Raw genomic sequence first — 21334 nt, 5'->3', positions numbered from 1 at the left:
CTGCTCCTTGACATTTATTTTAACTTTCGGGTAATTTCTTTATTTTTTAAATGAGTATCATAATATTCTGCTTTCATAATATCTTTTTCTTCATTACTGCTCTGCTCATATTTCAAGAAAAAGTCACACTGGTCCTTCTTCGGAGTAAAGAATAATTAAATTCATTACTAAATATGCCTCTATATGTAGGTAGGTACATTGAATCAATGGCTACTGTCAAGCTTTTTCCTTCGTAGTCCTTTTTATATAGGTCAAACATCTTTGTTATATTTAATGCTGCATCCAAGTACTGCTTCGTGGTCTTTTTTCGGCAATAAAGGCTGCTTACTGTAGAAAAGCTGTTAATGTGATCCCTCACGTTTTGCTTCATGTGGTCGCTTACCGCAAATATCCTCTGCGACCCTCTGCTGTCATCAGCAACCGTGCTTGAATTAAGGTGGTATGAATTCTTTGCAGCAGTCTTAACCATTTGATAACGTATGCTCAATGAGTTTAAAAACAATTGGCATATTTTAATCTTGTTAAGATCTTCTGAAAGAAAATTTGAGTTGTCAGTCATTTTACGATGACTTCTTTCTCGACCTTCACTTATATCAATTGTAGTTCTTTTTTTTTATTAAATTCAACGAAGCGCTTCACGTTGATTATTTATATCACCTAAATTCCAAAACTGATGAAATATTGCAACCCTCTGTTCTTGGGTAATTTTTATAGAACAACCAAATTTGCATGTTTGAGGAGAGGGTTCCTTCATTTGACGCTCACATATTACATTGTTTTTCCAGTTTATAAATTCGTTTCCAGAATTTCGCTACTTTTTTACTACATTTCTGCGCCACAGAGCTTCATTACGATGTCTTTTCCTAGTCTTTTTTTCCCTGCTTGACTTGAGTTATACACCTCTAGGACAGGTGCTGAAAGTCGATTTACAATATTACCAATACCATTTGATGAGTTTTCATCACTGTGTGATGATAGTGAATGCTGTGGTGGTTCATAGTCTGATACACTGTCGGTAGAAAATGGGTCCACTTTCCCATCATTATCAAAGGAATCAGATGTCGAAAGAACCTCTTGATCATCCATAAAATTATTGCAAACCCTGTCGATGATTACAGAGTCTGAAAATATATACATCATTGAGCTAATGTGCGGGATAGAAGCAAATTGCAGTTCTTATTTCAGTCAAGAAAGTGTTTATTTTTGTTGTAAAAGTGAACAATAAAACTCATAATTACCTCGTTGTTCTAATGTAAAGTGGGCCACTGTGGCACTGATTTCTCCTTCGTTATTTCGAGTCAGCGGGATCAATCGATTTGGTGTTGATTGAACTCCAGTCATGCCACTGATTTCGGTAGAAAATGTGTTAACTATCTCATCATCATCAACCGAATTAGATGTGGAAGGAGCCACTAGATGGTCCATAGAATAATTGCAATACTTGTCGGTAATTACAGCATCAGCGTAATTAGGTTGGCAGTTGACATTGACAGCGAACTAGTACAAATAAATCCTAACTGCAATAGAAAGAGGCGATATTGCCAACGTGTAGGTGTACTTTTGCGTGCAGAACTAGCTTAACGTCAGTTAGGCTAATTTAGTTCCAAAATATTTTTAAGATTGAATTTAGGCTTGGAATGATCTAAGCTGATAACTTTTTTTATATTGATAATTCAGATACGCCTGTTCGGACTCCAAATAGAGAATCAAAAAAGGAATTTTTCTATCAAATAAAAAAAAAATCACAAAAAATCAGTTAGGCTAGTTCTGCAATAAGGGGACGAAATATTCTTAACCAGACAACTAACCATAATTCAAGTGGATGTATTAATAAATACAAACATTCAATACCATTAATTTTACCTCAAACACCATTTTAAAAACTCTATTTTAGAGTATCACACTGTCTTTAACCTTAGCGATAGGTAGGAGGGGCAAATATCCTAGTCTGTGGTCCCCCTTCAGGATGTGGGGTCCATGTTTTGGTGTATAAATTGTTTTACATGTGGTGTGTCACTATCTTCTGCGAAAACCTGTGGTGTGTCTTGGGTGAGAAAAGGTTGCGGGGCACTGATTTACGTATGTAATAACCGGTATCGGTGCAAGTCGGTTTACAGGAAGCCAGGCGGGAACCGCGCCAATTTTCATTGCTGATTTTGGCAAAATTCATGAATACAAAAATGAAAACCTAACCTAACAAATAATCCAGTAGGTACCTATACCAGCTATTTTCAAAATTTGTTTGCCGCTGGCTTCCTATATACCGACAAGAACAACATACCTACCTACCTGCACTGTATGAAAACACCTCAGAAACATTGGTACTTGAAAAAATATGACACCTGACAGGATTCGAACCTGTATACATCGAATTCTGGCCGATGTGCTTTACCAATTTAGTCACCAGTATTATATCCAATTACGGCATAACTAGCCGTAATGTGACTGAAGCTTTTTACAAATTATGCTAGTATTATTGACCTTTGCGGCTTGGTCAGAATACAATGGGACACAGCTTCCAGCGGTTCCATTATTCGAGCAGATATGTTTTAAAATTGTGTATGTTCATAAAGAATGTCACCCTCACAAATATTGTGATATAGTATATTCTATAAGATCCCTTTAGAGCACAGTGTAATTAGTAATATAATGCTTTCTGCGAATATTATTTAATAATATTTTATAACTTAACAGCTGAGCAAAGGAAAGGGTGAAAAAATGAAAATAAATTTATCATAAAACATCAATTATTTATTAAAATACTTAAAACTACCTATCTATTAAAAATCATCAATCCAAGAGGTACTTAACTGGGTGGTCGATTTAAACTTAAAAATGTAAGGAGGTGTAACATGTAATTTCTTTGCTTGGTCTAAATATATTACAATAAATCATCAATGTTATAAAGGAAAAAATCAATGTGGGTAGGTAGTTACATAGGTAAGTATTAAAAGTAATAAACTTCTGTGACCAATCAAAACGTGGGCGGACATTCTTCTCAGGATGAGCACCATGGTGTAGAGTAGAGAGCCGTTACACGGCCCAACTCATCTGGCTCGTAGCAAAGCTATATTGGCTTCCTGGAGTCGATTCGCATACGACACTGCTCGGGCCATGTAAATCAAATCATCCACATTATGGTGAGCGTGGAATTTGTTTAAACAATTCTCGTACTGCAAACAAAAAACCATTGATAAGATTAAGCAAACGTGTACAGAAATAACACAGAAATAAACAGAATATTACTTAAAAGTATTTGCTGTATAAACGTATACATACTACGTAGTCAACAATTTATTGTTTTTACATTTCATTGCTTGTTTGACCATTAGATGGGTGAGCAGCACATTGCATAGAAAGCCTTGGGGCATAGATAGCAGTGGTGAAGGGTGGAGGTAGGCTGTTAAGAACTGCCATAAATAGTGCACATTAAACTTTGTCAGTCATGCATATTTTTTTCATTGAAATAAGACAACAACTTACAGATGGTGTTGGGTTAGTTTTTTTAAATTCAATTAAACCCTGCAAAAACAAGTCTTTTACAGATTAACATCCACATAGACTTTTTTGAAATACACTTTTTTATCCCAAATTGCTCCATGAGATTTAGTCGACCAACCTTGTCATATAGATACACATATTTCGGAGCATGAATTGGATCTACAATATGGCTGCTGCTCTATATAAAGACGTGCTTGGTGAATTGTGAATCTGAATCACTAAACTGTTTTACAAGTTTCACAATGCAGATAATAAACGCCTCTTCTCTGAAGTGTATATTGATCTATCTAGTATCAACGATGAAACAAAGACAGATGACAAAATGACTAAGATGGTTATACATAATTATTATATCTTTAAAAATGAAAGTTTATGTCTTGTATATTAATAAAAAATGGGATGATATAACTGCAAATCAGACTGCTCTAATTAAATCCAAGCTTCAATGTCATCTGGGGAATTGATCAGTGACTTTCTTGAGATGTGCACGAGCTACATCTCGTTAAGATTGAAAGTTGATGTAGCGTATAGGGATCCAAGAATTTTTATTATCTCGTAGTTGTTTGGTTGAGCCTTTATGACATTTTCGAAACATTGGGAGGCCCAGTGAAGGAATAATTGTTGAATACAATAAAACAACTTAATATATTTATACATTGGCTTTGGATGAATTATTTTAATTCGCCTACTTACAGTATTGACAATAATAATTACAACATTATATAGACTAGAACATAAATTTCAGTCCTTATGCTTGATAAAAAAAATAAGAAAAAACTCAGCAAAAAGTTGGATGGCAAAATTAAAAAGTGGGCACGATCCTCAGCCATGAGTGAACGACCAAGAAGAAGGATGTATGTGGCAGTGAAGAATTATGGACCGAGAAAAATGGAGGAAGCTAAGGAGGCCTTCATCCAACTGTAGATCGACCCCGGCTGATGATGATGAATTGTTAAAAACTTATTGTGTGAACAAAACAATTATTGTAAAGCAATTTTCTTAAGTGGTGAATACCAGGTCATATTCTATTATATACAAAATTTGATTCATAGATAGCATAAGGATCTCTTCGAATTTTCATACTGACATACTAGTACTTTTTAATAGTTTAAATTAAATTATAGATTCTTCAAGATGTTACACAAGATTTAACAATGAAACATTCATCAATCTTCCATACATAACTCGAAACAGGTTCAGAAACAAACCAAATTGATAAAAATGTTGGAACATGACATGGGAATCAACCCTAGATCTATCGCATGCCAGCTGAGTCAGCTTGAGAAGATCCAAGATATTTCGAATAGGTATTTTACTGAGGCTGTTCCAAATTAAATATTTTCAATGAAGACTTACATTCTTAAATCACGTCTATTATTTAGGAATATCAACTGTTAAGCTGTGGACCCAATAGGTTGAGCAAACCATCATCTATTTCTTGTAAAAAATATCTGTTATGAGACCTCTTCGTGAGGCAGCCGAGATCCACATCAGATTGTAGGGCCAGTAAAAAATATATTTTTAACTGTACGCCTATACAAATATGATATAAAATATACATACATTCTCTGAATCCCCTCGATAAAATTATATACATCTGCTCGAGGCCAAAGTGGGGCAGGACAAATGCAGAAAGCGCAAACTGCGTAGCCTGGTCGTGGTGTCTCGTGCAAGTTAGTAACAGCTCTCCGCACACAACCCCTGATTCTCTGTGTTATGGAACGCACGCAGAGTCAGGTACTGGACTTGGATTGCAATCCTGAAAACAAATAACAAAACAACTGAATGAACTCAACTGAGAAAAATTTTCACCCTGCTGAATTAAGTGGATACACAAGGAGATTGAAATACTATTATGATTACTAGATAGATGGAGCAACGAGATCTTTTTAAAATGTATGTAGAAAGAATTTTATTCTTTTCCTCATAAATTTCATACTCATGTGATATATGAAATTTACATTATGTATGTAATTTTATTAATCAGACATTATTATAGGTTCATATAATTTCTTCATGTTTTCTTTACAGAGATTAAATGGTCCACATGCTGAGCGTAGGTCAAAATGGAGCTTTTATGGTATATTCAGAGCATAACCCTGGACATTAATAAGACGTTTTAGATAATCAATTTATATAATTTTGAAGCCTTATTATCCTCTATATTTATTTTAAACATTTGATGACTGTATAAAGTATTTTTATTACATAAAATAGTATTCTTTTAAACTTCTCGCTCCAATGTTTTAGAATATAGTCAAATTTCGGTACATCCATGTGCAGTGGTGTTAATATTTTTAAGATTCATTAATTTTTAAACGCATTTACAAAACCATTAGTAAAATTAATGTTAACATTATATTATAGTGACATATTTACGATAAAAAAATATATTTAATAATCTTTGTGATTTATATCTTGATTAATAATCTGAATTTTATTATTAAAAAATTGACACGATTAACACATTTAAAGATAATTCTAAAGATACTAATTATAAGCTATGTCTTTGAACATTCAAATATGATAAACATCCTACGAATAATGTTTGAATTACAATAATTATTGACCTAGGAATAAGGTACTTAGTATTTTTTTGAAATACGCCATTTCTATTGGCATTTCCCAGTGGTTAAGCTACAACATACGGCCGTAGCCATAAATTGACAAACGATAAATGAAGTAGGGAGTAAGATCATGGTAACGCGCGTGTTTGAACATGTACCGATTTAAAAAAATATTTTTTTTTCGGTTAGGTTAGATTATGGTTACAATGTAAGTATCCCAAACCTTGCTTTATCCTGATTATTTAGCTTTATAAAGCAATGGCCCATGCCGAAACGGAGAACAGCCAGGCGGTTGGAGTTGGTTTTCAGAGTTTCCCTGTAGAAGCCGAGAGCGCTGCGGTAGTCTTTTTTATTAAAAGAGATGTACACTTTCCATTCAACACAAAATTGAATTGAGCATCCGCCATCCACCACTTTATTACCCTCCAACAAGCACAAGTATGCTCGGCCCAAAAGATGATTCTGCAAAAAAAAATGCAGCTGTAGGTACAGCATTTATGCCAGTAAATAAATTTGGCTGTTGTATAATGAAAAATCAGTTGTTTTTATTTTGTTTTTCCAAGTCATGTTGTGAATGGATTGAACTTGTAAATTGTAAAGTTCACTTCATATTATTAAATATACTTAAATAAATTTGAACAAAATTTGACTAGGTTGAATAAAATAGGTAATGAAAGTGGGTCTTACATGATCGTACTTGATGATTTTGTCGGCAGTGGTGTATACGTTTGTGGCTTTGGTGAACAGATCCCGTTTCATGTTTTAATTCTTTTCATGGTTAGCTTCCTGCACGCAGTATGCGGCGAGCATGTCCAGGCACCGCATCTGATCTTCCTCTGAGTTAGAATAATCGATGTTGGCCGCGGTTAGTGCGGCCCGCATCCAAGATTTTGATGAAGTCATCAGTTCTTTTTGTTTACGTACGGCACCTGTATAGAATACAAACATTTATATGAGAATACGCAATTTGAAAAAATAAAAGGACCCTCGCAAACGATGACAATAGAAATCAAGATCCGACAGGTCCCATCCATTCATTCAAATATCATTCTCTCTGGACATAAAAATGTGGATAAAAGTGGTTGAAAAATTAACCCTGCCTACATCGCAAAAAGGCTTAATGTTGTACAACATTTCTTTCCAAAACGCTAATATATAATATAATATATTATATTGTAGCAAGTAGTTAAATATTAACTTTACCCACATTGCAAAAAAAGGGTTATTCAAGATTTTTGAAAGATGTCTTTGACCTATTCTGCAAAACTTGCCCACTTTATTATTGTGATGTGTGTATGAAACGGTGTATTATCATGGTACTTATATCAATGTATACAAACGAGTAAGTTTTAATACCCGCTCGGTTATTGTAACTTGGTTTCTATGGGGCACTATTTCTTTCAAAAAGTTTGAAACGTCATATGATGAGCAAGGTCTTTTTTCATTGAGGCATAACCATAATAGATTAAATTGGACTAGAAATCATGCATTCTTGCACGCCAATCGAGGTATCGGGAAGATTCTACAGGTGTCACTCTTAGCACAGCTATGAAAAACGCCCAACGTTCGGTACACCATGGTATACGCTCGACTATGTGTGTCGAGACGTGGTGGTTGGCGATGGAGAAAAGCAAACACCAGAGAGTAATCATTACCCATAAAAATTGATTAAAAAAGTATTCATTTACCAGTTATTTAGTATAATATTAATATGATACCTAGTTTTTTTTTCTACTATAGACTGTTTTCCCTAGGAAATTGATGGTGACATTCTAACTTCATTAGGTAGGTACCTACATACCATGCGTAAAATCTTATAAGTATTTACTACTTACGCCAACATCAGTGTTGCCAACCGTACTATAATTATAGTATTTGTACTATAATTTTGGTCCGCGTACTATGTACGATATAAAATAGGTATAGTACGGCCAAAATACTATAATTTTGAAAATCGTACTATAATTTTATATAAAAGTACTATAATTCTGCATTTGCCATTTCGCAATCGAGTGGTCTTCGAAAATTTGGAAATCTGCGGCCCGCGGCGAAATATTTTTCCTAAAAAAAACAAGCCGACCACGAAAAATCGGGAACCTGCGGCCCGCGACGAAATATTTTTCCTAAAAAAAACAAGCCGACCATGAAAATTTGGGAACGTGCGGCCCGCGTCGAAATATTTTTCCTAAAAAAACAAGCCGACCATGAAAATTTGGGAACCTGCGGCCCGCGAAGAAATATTTTTTCTAAAAAAAACGAGCCGACTATGAAAAATTGGGAAAATTTTCATTTTCAAGAGATGACAACGCGTACTATATTTTATCCCCAAATACTATAATTTTGGAGGCTCTGTACTATAATTCCACTTTCAAAATATGGCAACACTGGCCAACATTGGACCCAGATGATAAATGGGATCTCTCTAGGCGAAGAATGAGCATTTTTTTCATCTCATGCGGTAGGTAATAAATGTTCGGGATACAACTTGATCACCTAAAAATAATTTAGATTAGGCAAACGACATTGGTTACGTAAATCACATGTCATAAAATGAAGTAAAATCACACCACAAAACTTTTGCTAGTTCAATGTAATAATTATAACGAAACTAAACAGTCAAAACGACAAAAGTCAAAAGTCGCATGACCAAGCACTAGCAGTAGGCATGAGGAACTAAAGAATGACGTCATTACATTTTAAACATACTAGACTACTAGTGTTATGGGAATTCACCGTCTTCGAGCTGCATTGAGAAAACGAAACTTGGGATGCCCCGTAAGGAATTATTACTTTGCCGTAATCTATTTTCACATTGCTGCAGAATTCATAATATATTAATTTTCTTATACGGAATAATCGTCAACTTAACCCTTTGTCTATTGTATGGTATAACGATACGCTACGGCGTACGCCAATCGATGTATGAAGCTTCTCTAAGCAACATAGAAAAATAATGAATCATTTCAGCGTATAGGCATGTGGGGCTTATAAAATTTGTATAAAAAATACGACTTGTGGTACGTTTACATTTGACACTAATGTCGTCATATTTATGTATGACAATCGTCATATTTATGTATGAGTAAGTATATTTGTATCTGCCACTTATTTTGCGTGTGTCGACTCTCACCTGCCACTTATTCAATCTACTTATATACGCAAATGTAAACACCGCGTATTCGACAAGTTCGAACTTGGAGCGATATATCACCGAAGTTGGACCACCGTCTACTTTTATGTCAAGTACCTGACACATTATTCGTAGTTTGACAGGTACCTAGTGAATTGCATATGTATATTTCTAAAACAACGGACAATCAATTATCATAGGTACACCATGAATGTATGCCCAACGTTTACGTTAATACATGTACTGTAGCGATCTGTCAAAAATCATAGACAATGAGAAATAAATCGGATGTGCCGTGTTCTATGGATTTTGTTCGAAAATAAAATATCGCTTGTTCTCGGCACATACGATTAATTCTGATGCACTCTGTGAAGAAAAAATGCGCTTCAAATGGTATTACCTAATTCATTTTGGCCCACACCTGCACTCGTATTAGGTACGATAATATTATATTGAATATGCAATGACGATCAAGTGCTAGATATCGCAATGTTACTGTTAATCGTTCTTCTACGCATTTCTGAATTGTGTGTCTTGTTTTTTGGCAAAAGGTCCAATCTTGCAAACTAAAGTTCACAAATTGAGTTGGATCTTCGATTTTAAACTCTGACATTAAACGGAAGGCACCTAGTTCTTCTCGTCGCTGAATCCATTCCCGCATCCATCTAGACCATTTTTTCCACCTTTTTGTTGCCAAAAGACTTATAGAAAGATAGAAAATAATAACACTCGCTGCTTTCTTTTTTAACATTCCCATATTGACAACTGACATAACGTTTTTGAGAAGTATACGAAATAAGTGTCCGAATAAGTTACAATACCATATGTAAACACCGCATATATTTATTCCAAATGTTGCCATTGAATAAAGTGTCGAGACTTTATTTCAACGAGAAGTATACGAGCATTTTATGTCAGATCCATGCAGGTGTAAACATTAAGTGAATTTTTATGTCAGACACATAAAATAAGTATAACGGTATAAGTGTCAGATGTAAACGTACCATAAGAAGTTAAAGGCTTAACATAGTATACGATCACTTCGTTATAGTTTTTACGATCTGCTATCACATAAACAGTAAAAAAACACAGCATAATAATATTATTAATGATTTGCTGTATTTTTTACCTAACAACGATAGTATGTAGCTTACTGATTGTTTATCTTTTTACACAAACTGCAACATCGCATGCAACTCTAGTGACGTTGATATGCCTAAAAAATGTGTGCATTTTTTTTAACAGTCGTGAGATAATAATGATATTATCATGGGAAAAATGACTCTGTTTTGTACAGAGTACTACAAGAAGAAACACCGCTAGATTAAAAACTCAGGTTAAATAGACGAGGCTCAAAAACAGCAGTTAATAAAATTGACAAAGCTCCAATTTCTGCAAATATTTAACTACTTATCTATTTCATTACACTATTTCTCATTGTAGAAGGAAACAAGCCCTACTATTCAATATTTGCCCGGTGACATTACAAGTACGTTTATGCATAAAGACTTCATATCAAAAGATACGTATCTCAACTGGTCACAATATGACGTTTATAAAAATCTAATCAAAGAAATTTAATGAAGATAGGTACCGACCTACATTTTTTACTAAATTGGGACATGAGGAATATGATTCTTTGGATGTAATTCTAGATTGCGACATTTGCGTTTCATACAAAACACATAGGTAGGTAGGAGTAAAGAAGAGTTGATTAAATGGTTGATTAGCACGTTTTAGACCTTTTCACTCTCAAGCGTGACTTCAAAAATATTACCAACCGATCAGTGCGAAACAAAAATTTGACGTTATCTGCTTTCTTATAATTATTATATTTTATGATAAACTCAAACAACATTCATGCCGAAGAGACCACTCTTAAATGGTTCCATGAATAAACAGAACTTAAGAAAAAAAAACGGTGACAAAATAGAGCAGCGATGAACAGAACTATGACATTTCAGGAGAAATATAACTTTTAATATGGTATTTAAAATTGTCGTAGGTACCTATCTCTATAAGGTGAATAGATTTTTAATAACACAGGTTTTCAATACGCCGTAATAAATCAAATTAAATATGAGTACTTATATTATAATATAGGTAGGTAACTATTCTATCCATACATATACTGCATTCCTAATCGCTGAAAAGAGGACTCAACTCGGTGTTGCCGGCAAGTTAGGTACCCAGCCAAAGCTGACTGGAAGAACGAAATAATGAATTTAATAATTCTGTGAAGATAAAAAAAAACAGGAAGATCGTCTGTCTTCTAATTATAGCAAGGAATCAATCATTTTGAGGCTGCTGTTGAGAGATGTCCCATGACTACAAATTTATTGTTATAAAGTTTTTACAACCCCATTTTTTCATTGTACCTAGTCACCCAAGCATTTCGAACCTATAAGATACCTAGACGAAATAATAATTATAGCTTGCCAGCGATTATTATTAACCAATGCCCATACAGGTCACATTGAAGTTAAAAAAATGTATGATAGGTAGGTACCTACCTACCATTAGTAATCGAGTGACAATAGTCATGCATGATTATCATTTTTGAGGTTTTTACACCGAATATGTATAATATGTACATATTTCTTTTATAAGTATTTAATTAATACATAGATAGGGTGACTTTTATATATGAAAATTGGCCATAGTATAGTAGTTGGCCGTTTCAACTTTTAGTTGATAAAATAAGGTGTCGGTAATTATTTTATTACGTCGTCTGTTGATATTATGTATAGCTTGGTCTCCATTTTCACACAGAACAACTTGAACCAAAATTATTCCCTGTGATTTGTTGGTTGATTGAAAGTTATTGGTGAAGAAAAATACAAAAACTTCAAAATGATAAACACTAGAAAGGCTGTGAAGATACCGCCAAAATTTATAACTTGTTTCAATATTTTGGAGTTATTTTAAAACATCAGAAAATGAAAAGACCAGAGCAGCATTAAATTTCACTGCCACAAGGTAATAGCTTCTACTGTGCAAATACACAATAATAAGCAGTTACAGTTACAGAAACAGTAAAGAACACTAAATGATATACAACCACAGTCTTATCACGAACCGACAATCATACATAATATTATTATCTCAGCAAGATGACATTCAACCATCCACATCTGTTTATTTGATCCACTGTGTCGCAGTTGAAAAACTATGTATTCCGGTTAAAAAACCTAAACGAAAATTGAAGAAAAAATTAAAAACTTCTTTTTGCAATAGTGAAACGCAACAGTTGTTATTAAAATAGGTACGAGTACCTAATTCGGAAAATATTATTCTTTGCAGATGATACATAATAGGAATTATCGATATTAATGATATTTTAATAATTATAATATAGTACTTATAGCAATTATTATTCGAATTTGACTTTGAAGTCCTTGAGATAGGGTTTGCTCTTTCTTCTTCGCGTGAGGATATATTCTACTAATTTATTTTCCCTTTTCTTGTCGTTGGTCGTTCCTGTTTTTATTTACTGGTCATACCCGCGCGTAAATTTTTTATGTATGTAATTTGGGATTCTTTTGTCTTCATTATGGATTTGCCTTTTGACAGTTTCAGATGTAGCCTATGATTTGACGTTTCTAATTATCAAAAAAAAATTATCTTGGACGAACGTTAAGTGATAGTTAAGTGAACGTTAAGTGATCAGTGATTATGGCGCAACATCTGAATTACCGTGAGGAGGATATTCTAAAAGCAATGGACAACAGACGGCGAAGCAGAACTGCTACAGGAGGAAAAGTTCAACGTAGGTACGAGCGTCGATTAAGATGCTAATGTTTGAGGTATCCTCGTTACGTACCTTATTTCAGCAGGGGGACCAGCAAGGAGTGGCACAACGCCCAAAAAACAATTCTTGCCCCTACGGTCGTAGAGTTAGGTCTAAATGACAAGTTGCGTCGGTGCGACCACTCGTCATCAGCTAACCATCTGACGAAGAGGACCATCGCGGCCCTCCAGAATGCGATGTTTTCCCATCGGGACAGCTTCTGAAAGCGTATGCAAGGGTTAGTGGATTGAGCAACCAATCCTCAAAAAATCATAACAGCGATGAGCCTGTACCAAAAAATCGAAGGGGGTTTTGGGGACAACACATAATAAAATTTGCGAGAACATGACTCAGATCCTTACCGGAAGGATACCTTCACTCGGGAGGCACTATCAAGGATTCCTCCGAGCTTAAAGTCCCGGAAGGCCCTCGAACTCAAATTATGGCCGGGGTACTCCCAAGGGGCGACGTCCTGTGGGAAGGGAGTTCTCCATCGGAGGTACGGGCTCCACCAGGGATCCGTACTCTAAGCGAAGGTGACCGCATCTGGACGACCAATAACATTGGGGACCGCCTAAGAGACTTTCGGGGAGTCTGAATGGCGTAGTGTACCCCACCCCAACATTGGTAAAAAATAATAGCCGTAGCCCGCATACCTTTTGTGCGGATACCACTATTGGTAAGTCCTTCTTTACTTTTACGGAAAGATTTTAAAACGCAACAATCAGCAGAGGTCACTCTCGAGATCGAGGACTTAAAGAACTCAGGGGTTCTAGAAGAAGCGGGTCAAACCCCCAGTTTTTTCTCTCAACCCTGTTTCTGATCAAGAAAAAAGATGGGGCTCTATGCCCTGTTTTCAACCGAAAGCGTTTGAATGCGTTCCTACAGCCAAAGCCATTCAAACTAATTCACCATTACGAGGTTGCAGCCGTCTTACAAACAGAAGACTGGCTAGTAATAATAGATCTAAGCCAGGCGTCCCTCCAGGTACCAATGGCTTCTCAACATCGTCGATTTGTTCGACTAGCCTATCAAGGAGAGCTCCTACAATTCACGTGACTCCCGTTCGTGCTGCCAACCGCTCCGATTATGTTGGCATCCCTGACCAATTGGGTCGCCGAACACCTACGAAAGAATGGCTGAGAATATTCACTTACCTAGACGACTTCTTAGTAGCCAACCAATACGAGAAACAGTCTCGGTTCAGGTGGAATACAGGATAACCTTCCTACAGTCTTTAGGGTGGTTAATAAATATTAAAAGATCCTGTCTGAACCCAAGCCAACAATGAGGGTCCCTGGACATCACGTAGGACACACACACCAAGCGGAGGTTCCTGTCGCCGGAGAATTGTGTAGCACTCCGTCACCATCTGCTAATGCAGGTACAAAAAGGCAGTTGGTCCCTCAGACAGGCACATATCCAATCCCTTCTGGGGCGACTCAACTTCACATCCTACCTCCACGAGGAAGGTTGCATTGCCGACGGCTACAACGCTCCAGTCATCAATATGGCCGAGGTCCCATCCTCGCCAATTGATGACAATCCCACCACAGGCCCAACGGGACATCACGTGGTGGCTCTATGCGATAGGATCCTCAGAGTTGACATAACGCAGGTACAAAAAGGCAGTTGGTCCCTCAGACAGGCACATATCCAATCCCTTCTGGGGCGACTCAACTTCACATCCTACCTCCACGAGGAAGGTTGTATTGCCGACGGCTACAACGCTCCAGTCATCAATATGGCCGAGGTCCCATCCTCGCTAATTGATGACAATCCCACCACAGGCCCAACAGGACATCATGTGGTGGCTCTAGGCGAAAGGATCCTCAGATTTGACACAACGCGGGTACAAAAAGGCAGTTGCTCCCTCAGACAGGCACATATCCAATCCCTTCTGGGGCGACTTAACTTCGCATCCTACCTCTACGAGGAAGGTTGCATTGCCGACGGCTACAAAGCTCCAGTCATTAATATTGTCGAGGTCCCATTCTCGCCAATAGACGACAATCCCACCACAGGCCTAACAGGACATCATGTGGTGGCTCCAGGTGATAGGCTCCTCAGAGTTGACACACATCAATCACTTCCTGATGACAGACGCAGCTGACACAGGCTAGGGAGCCCAACTGAATGAACACCACCTATCAGGTACGTAGGAACAAGACCAGTTACCATGGCATGGCATTCCAACAGGAAGGAAATGTTTGCAATTCAATCTCAGGTACAATCAATCATAGGATCAGTTCTGCTTCTGCAGACAGACAACAAAACAGTGGTGCCATACATCAACAACGAGGGCGGCACAAAATCTGTCACCCTCCTAAACCTATGCCGACAGACACTAGTATTTACCAGTCTAGCCAACATCATGTTTACTACATTATACACAACTGCGTGGCAGATCATCTCTCCCGCAGACAACTCATTCCCGAATGGCACCTCATCAACACCGCAACCACCCCCCTGTTTCTGTTCCCGAGGTGGATTTATTCGCAAGCGAAACAGCACATGTCATTGCAACGTATGTGTCACGAGACGTTACAGACAGTGGCGCGCTGTTTCACGACGCCTTCAGCCGAGTGTGTGACTTCAGATTGGCGTGAATATTTCCCCCACCAAACTTAATTTCACGAGTCCTAGCGCACCTGAACTCAGAAAAAGGGAAGTACTTACTAGTGGCACCGAGCTGGAAATAATGCTTTTGGGGAGTGGACTTACGAAAAAGGGCGATAGTACCTCCTTATACAATGCCGCACCTACATACGACACTAGTAGGTATGGAGACCAACCGTCCACCTCCAAGGACCCAAGACCTGTTCCTTTAACTATGGCTAATTTCGGGTGGGGTGGAAATAACATCAAATTGAATGGTGGAAGAAAGGGCACTCCTTACTTTCAGATGGCGGCCTTAGACTCTAAAAACTTACAAACCAGCTTGGAACAAATGGAAGACAATGACATGAGTAACAAGAACCTAATGGATCATAATAGCCCTCAACGAATGGAATTGGCCAGATACCTAGGCAACATGCACAACAAAGAGGGTTTGTCGTACAACACCATCCTGGTGCATAAGTCAGCCATAACCACTTTTTGCAAACCGATTATCATTGTAGATATCAGCATCAACGTGGTAGTACAACACAATATGTTACAGGCAATTTCGGTACATAAAACGAAACCCGTCAAACCACCGGTTTGGGATCCAGGACGAGTGGTAGATCATCTTAGGAAAACAACACCGGTGGAGTACAACCTATTCGAAACCTCTCGCAGGACAGCTACCTACTCGGCTGCTTCTCGCATCGGGACGAAGGGTTCATGGCCTCACACTACTAATAGTAGACAATGGATTGGTGGAAAAACGTGACTACATAATTGTATGGCCAATGTTTGGCGCAAATACGAATACCGCCAAGCATCGTCAATCGGAATGGAAGCTAAGCGCTTCCACGTGTCAAAACATCGACCCAGTATTATTCTGGCGTAGTGAGTCAATATTTCACGACAACTACCAGAGAACGATGGATACACCACCATCAGAAGGGGAAAAGAACCCATTAACTTCTCTATTCAACCATATACATGGAAAGTCACGATGGTCTTTTACCTCGTCAATGAATCATTGTCACATACAGGAATTTGGCATACCCAACACCAGGTGATAACAAACAGATATCTCAAGGACTTCAAAGTCAAATTCGAATAATGAAAGGAGTTTTACCTACCAATAAAACTCTTATTATTCATGTTGACTTTGAAGTCCAGGTAACTTCTACCTGGTTCCTTGAGCCATATCATAATGAAAACAAAGGAATGCCAAACTCCCTACATAAAAAAGGCGAGCGGGTATGACCAGTAAATAAAAACAGGAACGACCAACGACAAGAAAAGGGAAAATAAATTAGTAGAATATATCCTCACGCGAAGAAGAAAGAGCAAACCCTATCTCAAGGACTTCAAAGTCAACATGAATAATAAGAGTTTTATTGGTAGGTAAAACTCCTTTCATTATATTTAACAAAAAAAATATTGCTCCAGTATTAGGTTAAAACTAATGACTTATATTCGAGCACTGCAATATAATGGATCTAATAAATGGAAATATTAATTTCAAACTGCGTTTTAGTGAAGAATAGCAAGAGCTCCCTGTACGATTAAATTAAAGTACTATTATGCAACCAAAATTATTTGCATCCTCCCCTCAACTATATCAAGAAAGGCATGAAATAAAATAAAATAAGTAAGAATACCTTCAGTTCTTGAAAACAAGTTAGTATGGTGGCTGATTATCACTAATTTTATAATAATCTGTCATTTGAAATCTAACTCGAAAATTAAAATGAATTAAATATTATTTCGTTCATTTATATTTATGTGATGCTTATTACCCCTATTTATGCGATTTTATCAAATTTTCCAACATAATGTAGACAAGCAATATATACTGTAAAACTTGGTACTGTTTATTTTAATTCAAACATTGTAACTCCCAGCTCAAATCTCAAAAAAACAAAAGCAAACCATATAACTCCTCTATATTCTATGTTAATAAATATTTTGTAAAAATGACCAGATTATTCGAATTTGACTTTGAAGTCCTTGAGATAGGGTTTGCTCTTTCTTCTTCGCGTGAGGTTATATTCTACTAATTTATTTTCCTTTTTCTTTTCGTTGGTCATTCTCCCCTTTTTATTTACTGGTCATACCCGCTCGCCTTTTTTATGTAGGGAGTTTGGCATTCCTTTGTTTTCATTATGGATTTGGCTTTCTTATAGTTTACATGTTGCGCTGACAGTTCATTCTAACTATTAAAAAAAATTATCTTGAACGAACGTTAAGTGATAGTTAAGTGAACGTTAAGTGATCAGTGATTGTGGCGCAACATCTGAAGTTAGGAGGATATTCTAAAAGCAATGGACATCAGACGGCGAAGCAGGACTGCTACAGGAGGAAAAGTTCAACGTACCTACGAGCATCGATTAAGATGCTGATGTTTGAGGTATCCTCGTTACGTACCTTATTTCAGCAGGGGGACCGGCAAGGAGTGGCACAACGCCCAAAAAATAATTCTTGGCGGCCCTTACGGTCGTAGAGTTGGTCTATATGACAAGTTGCGTCGGTGCGACCACTCGTCATCAACTAACCATCTGACGGAGAGGACCATCGCGGCCCTCCAGAATACGATGTTTTCCCAACGGGACAGCTTCTGTAAGGGTATGCAAGGGTTAGTGGATTGGGCAACCATTCCTCAAAACATCATAACAGCGATGGGCCTGTACCAAAAAATCGAAGAGGGTTTTGGGGACAACGAATAATAAAATTTGCGAGAACATGACTCAGATCCTTACCGAAAGGATACCTTCACTCGGGAGGCACGTCCTGTGGGAAGGGAGTTCTCCATCGGAGGTACGGGCTCCACCAGGGATCCGTTCTCTAAGCGGAGGTGACCGCATCTGAACGACCAACAACATTGGGGGCCGCCTAGGAGACTTTCGGGGAGCTGGATGGCGTAGTGTACCCCCCCCCCCAACATTGGTAAAAAAATAATAGCCGTAGCCCGACACCTTTTGTGCGGACACCACCATTGGTAAGTCCTTCTTTACTTTTACGGAAAGAATTTCAAACGCAACAATCAGCAGAGGTCACTCTCGAGATCGAGCCCTTAAAGAACTCAGGGGTTCTAGAAGAAGCGGGTCCAACCCCCAGTTTTCTCTCAACCCTGTTTCTGATCAAGAAACAAAACGGGACCCTATGCCCTGTTTTCAACCGAAAGCGTTTGAATGCGTTCCTACAGCCAAAGCCATTCAAACAACTTCACCATTACGAGGTTCCAGCCGTCTTACAAACAGAAGACTGGCTAGTAATCATAGATCTAAGCCAGGCATACCTCCAGGTACCCATGGCTTCTCAACATCGTCGATTCGTTCGACTAGACTACCAAGGGGAGCTCCTACAATTCATGTGTCTCCCGTTCGTGCTGTCAGCCGCTCCGATTATGTTTGCATCCCTGACCAATTAGGTCGCCGAATTCCTACGAAAGAATGGCTGAGAATATTCACTTACCAGACGACTTCTTAGTGGCCAACCAATCCGAGAAACGGTCTCGGTTCAGGTGGAATACAGGATAACCTTCCTACAGTCTTTAGGGTGGTTAATTAACATTAAAAGACCCTGTCTGAACCCAAGCCAATGAGGGTTCCTGGACATCACGTGGGACACACACAAGCGGAGGTTTCTGTCGCCGGAGAAGTGTGTAGCACTCCGTCACCATCAGCTAATGCAGGTACAAAAAGGCAGTTGGTCCCTCAGACAGGCACATATCCAATCCCTTCTGAGGCGACTCAACTTCACATCCTACCTCCACGAGGAAGGTTGCATTGCCGACGGCTACAACGCTCCAGTCATCAATATGGCCGAGGTCCCATCCTCGCCAATTGATGACAATCCCACCACAGGCCCAACAGGACATCATGTGGTGGCTTTAGGCAATAGGATCCTCATAGTTGACAACGCAGGTACAAAAAAGCAGTTGGTCCCTCAGACAGACACATATCCAATCCCTTCTGGGGCGACTCAACTTCACACCCTACCTCCACGAGGAAGGTTGTATTGCCGATGGCTACAACGCTCCAGTCATCAATATGGCCGAGGTCCCATCCTCGCCAATTGATGACAATCCCACCACAGGCCCAACAGGGCATCATGTGGTGGCCCTAGGCGATAGGATCCTCAGATTTGACACAATGCAGGTACAAAAAGGCAGTTGGTCCCTCAGGCAAGCACATGTTCAATCCCTTCTGGGGGCGACTTAACTTCTCATCCTACCTCCACGAGGAAGGTTGCATTGCCGACGGCTACAAAGCTCCAGTCATCAATATTGTCGAGGTCACATTCTCGCCAATAGGCGACAATCCCACCACAGGCCTAACAGGACATCATGTGGTGGCTCCAGGTGATAGGCTCCTCATAGTTGACACACAGAACGACATTCAATCACTTCCTGACGACAGATGCAGCCGACACAGGCTAAGGAGCCCAACTGAATGAACACCACCTATCAGGTACGTGGGAACAAGACCAGTTAGCATGGCATGGCATTCCAACATGAAGGAAATGTTTGCCATTCAATCTCGGTTACAATCAATCATAGGATCAGATCTGCTTCTGCAGACAGACAACAAAACAGTGGTGGCATACATCAACAACGAGGCCGGCACAAAATCTGTCACCCTCCTAAACCTATGCCGACAGATACTAGTATTTACCAGTCGAGCTAACATCACGTTTACTGCACAATACTTCCGCAGAAATTACAACTGTGTGGCAGATCATCTCTCCCGCAGACAACTCATTCCCGAGTGGCACCTCATCAACACCGCAACCACCCCCCTGTTTCAAAGATGGGGTGTTTCCGAGGTGGATTTTTTCGCAAGCGAAACAGCAGATGTCGTTGCAACGTATGTGTCACGAGACATTACAGACAGTGGCGCGCTGTTTCACGATGCCTTCAGCCGAGTATAGGACTTGCGTGGATATTCCCCCCACCAAACTTACTTTCACGAGTCCTAGCGCACCTGAACTCAGAAAAAGGGAAGTACTTACTAGTGGCACCGAGCTGGAAACAATGCTTTTGGGAAGTGGACTTACGAAAAAGGGCGACAGTACCTCCTTATACAATGCCTCACCTACATACGACACTAGTAGGTATGGAGACCAACCGTCCACCTCCAAGGACCCAGGACCTGTCCCTTTAACAAGGGTTATTTCGGGTGGGGTGAAATAACATCAAATTGAATGGTGGAAGAAAGGGCACTCCTTGCTTCCAAATGGCGGCCTTCGACTCTAACAATTTACAACCAGCTTGGAACAAATGGAAGACAATGACATGGTGTAACATGAACCTAATGGATCATAATAGCCCTCAACCAATGGAATTGGCCAGATACCTAGGCTACTTGCACAACATGGAGGGTTTGTCGTACAACACCATCCTGGTGCATAAGTCAGCCATAGCCACATTTTGCAAACCGATTATCATTGTAGATATCAGCATCAACGTGGTACCTAGTACAACACAATATGTTACAAGCAATTTCGGTACACAAAACGAAACCTGTCAAACCACCGGTTTGGGATCCAGGACGAGTGGTAGATCATCTTAGGAAAACAACACCGGTGGAGTACAACCTATTCGAAATGTCTCGTAGGACAGCTACCTACTCGGCTGCTTCTCGCATCGGGACGAAGGGTTTATGACCTCACACTACTCAGTAATAGTAGACAATGGATTAGTGGATAAAGGTGATCACATAATTGTATGGCCAATGTTTTGCGCAA

General features: G+C 38.7%; 1 protein-coding gene across 13 annotated transcripts in view; it reads right to left on the bottom strand.

The window, feature by feature from the left end:
- Positions 1 to 2732: 2732 nt before the first annotated feature.
- LOC147079363 (RNA polymerase-associated protein CTR9 homolog) overlaps positions 2733 to 21334 on the bottom strand; it is a 28316-nt gene continuing 9714 nt past the window's right edge. For 3 of the 13 annotated variants that reach the window (XM_085940464.1, XM_085940518.1, XM_085940539.1), the window contains exons 2-5: positions 6756 to 6997; positions 6292 to 6530; positions 5065 to 5260; positions 2733 to 3173 (exon numbers count right to left, since the gene is read on the bottom strand). In XM_085940464.1, coding sequence (XP_085796590.1) covers positions 5176 to 5260; positions 6292 to 6530; positions 6756 to 6827 — 396 coding nt within the window. In that variant the 5' untranslated portion in view covers positions 6828 to 6997 and the 3' untranslated portion in view covers positions 2733 to 3173; positions 5065 to 5175. Of the gene's footprint in view, positions 3174 to 5064; positions 5261 to 6291; positions 6531 to 6755; positions 6998 to 12559; positions 12951 to 13021; positions 13209 to 16722; positions 17983 to 18013; positions 19433 to 21334 lie in introns of those variants that run through there. The other 10 variants (XM_085940468.1, XM_085940506.1, XM_085940513.1 and 7 more) reach the window with 10 other exon arrangements.

This window comes from Rhyacophila brunnea, unplaced genomic scaffold (genome assembly GCF_057557595.1).
Source record: "Rhyacophila brunnea isolate RB1 unplaced genomic scaffold, BYU_Rbru_1.0 scaffold_1, whole genome shotgun sequence".
Taxonomy (NCBI): domain Eukaryota; kingdom Metazoa; phylum Arthropoda; class Insecta; order Trichoptera; family Rhyacophilidae; genus Rhyacophila; species Rhyacophila brunnea.
The sequence above is the reverse complement of the archived record's forward strand: the minus strand, read 5'-3'. Positions and strand labels throughout refer to the sequence as shown.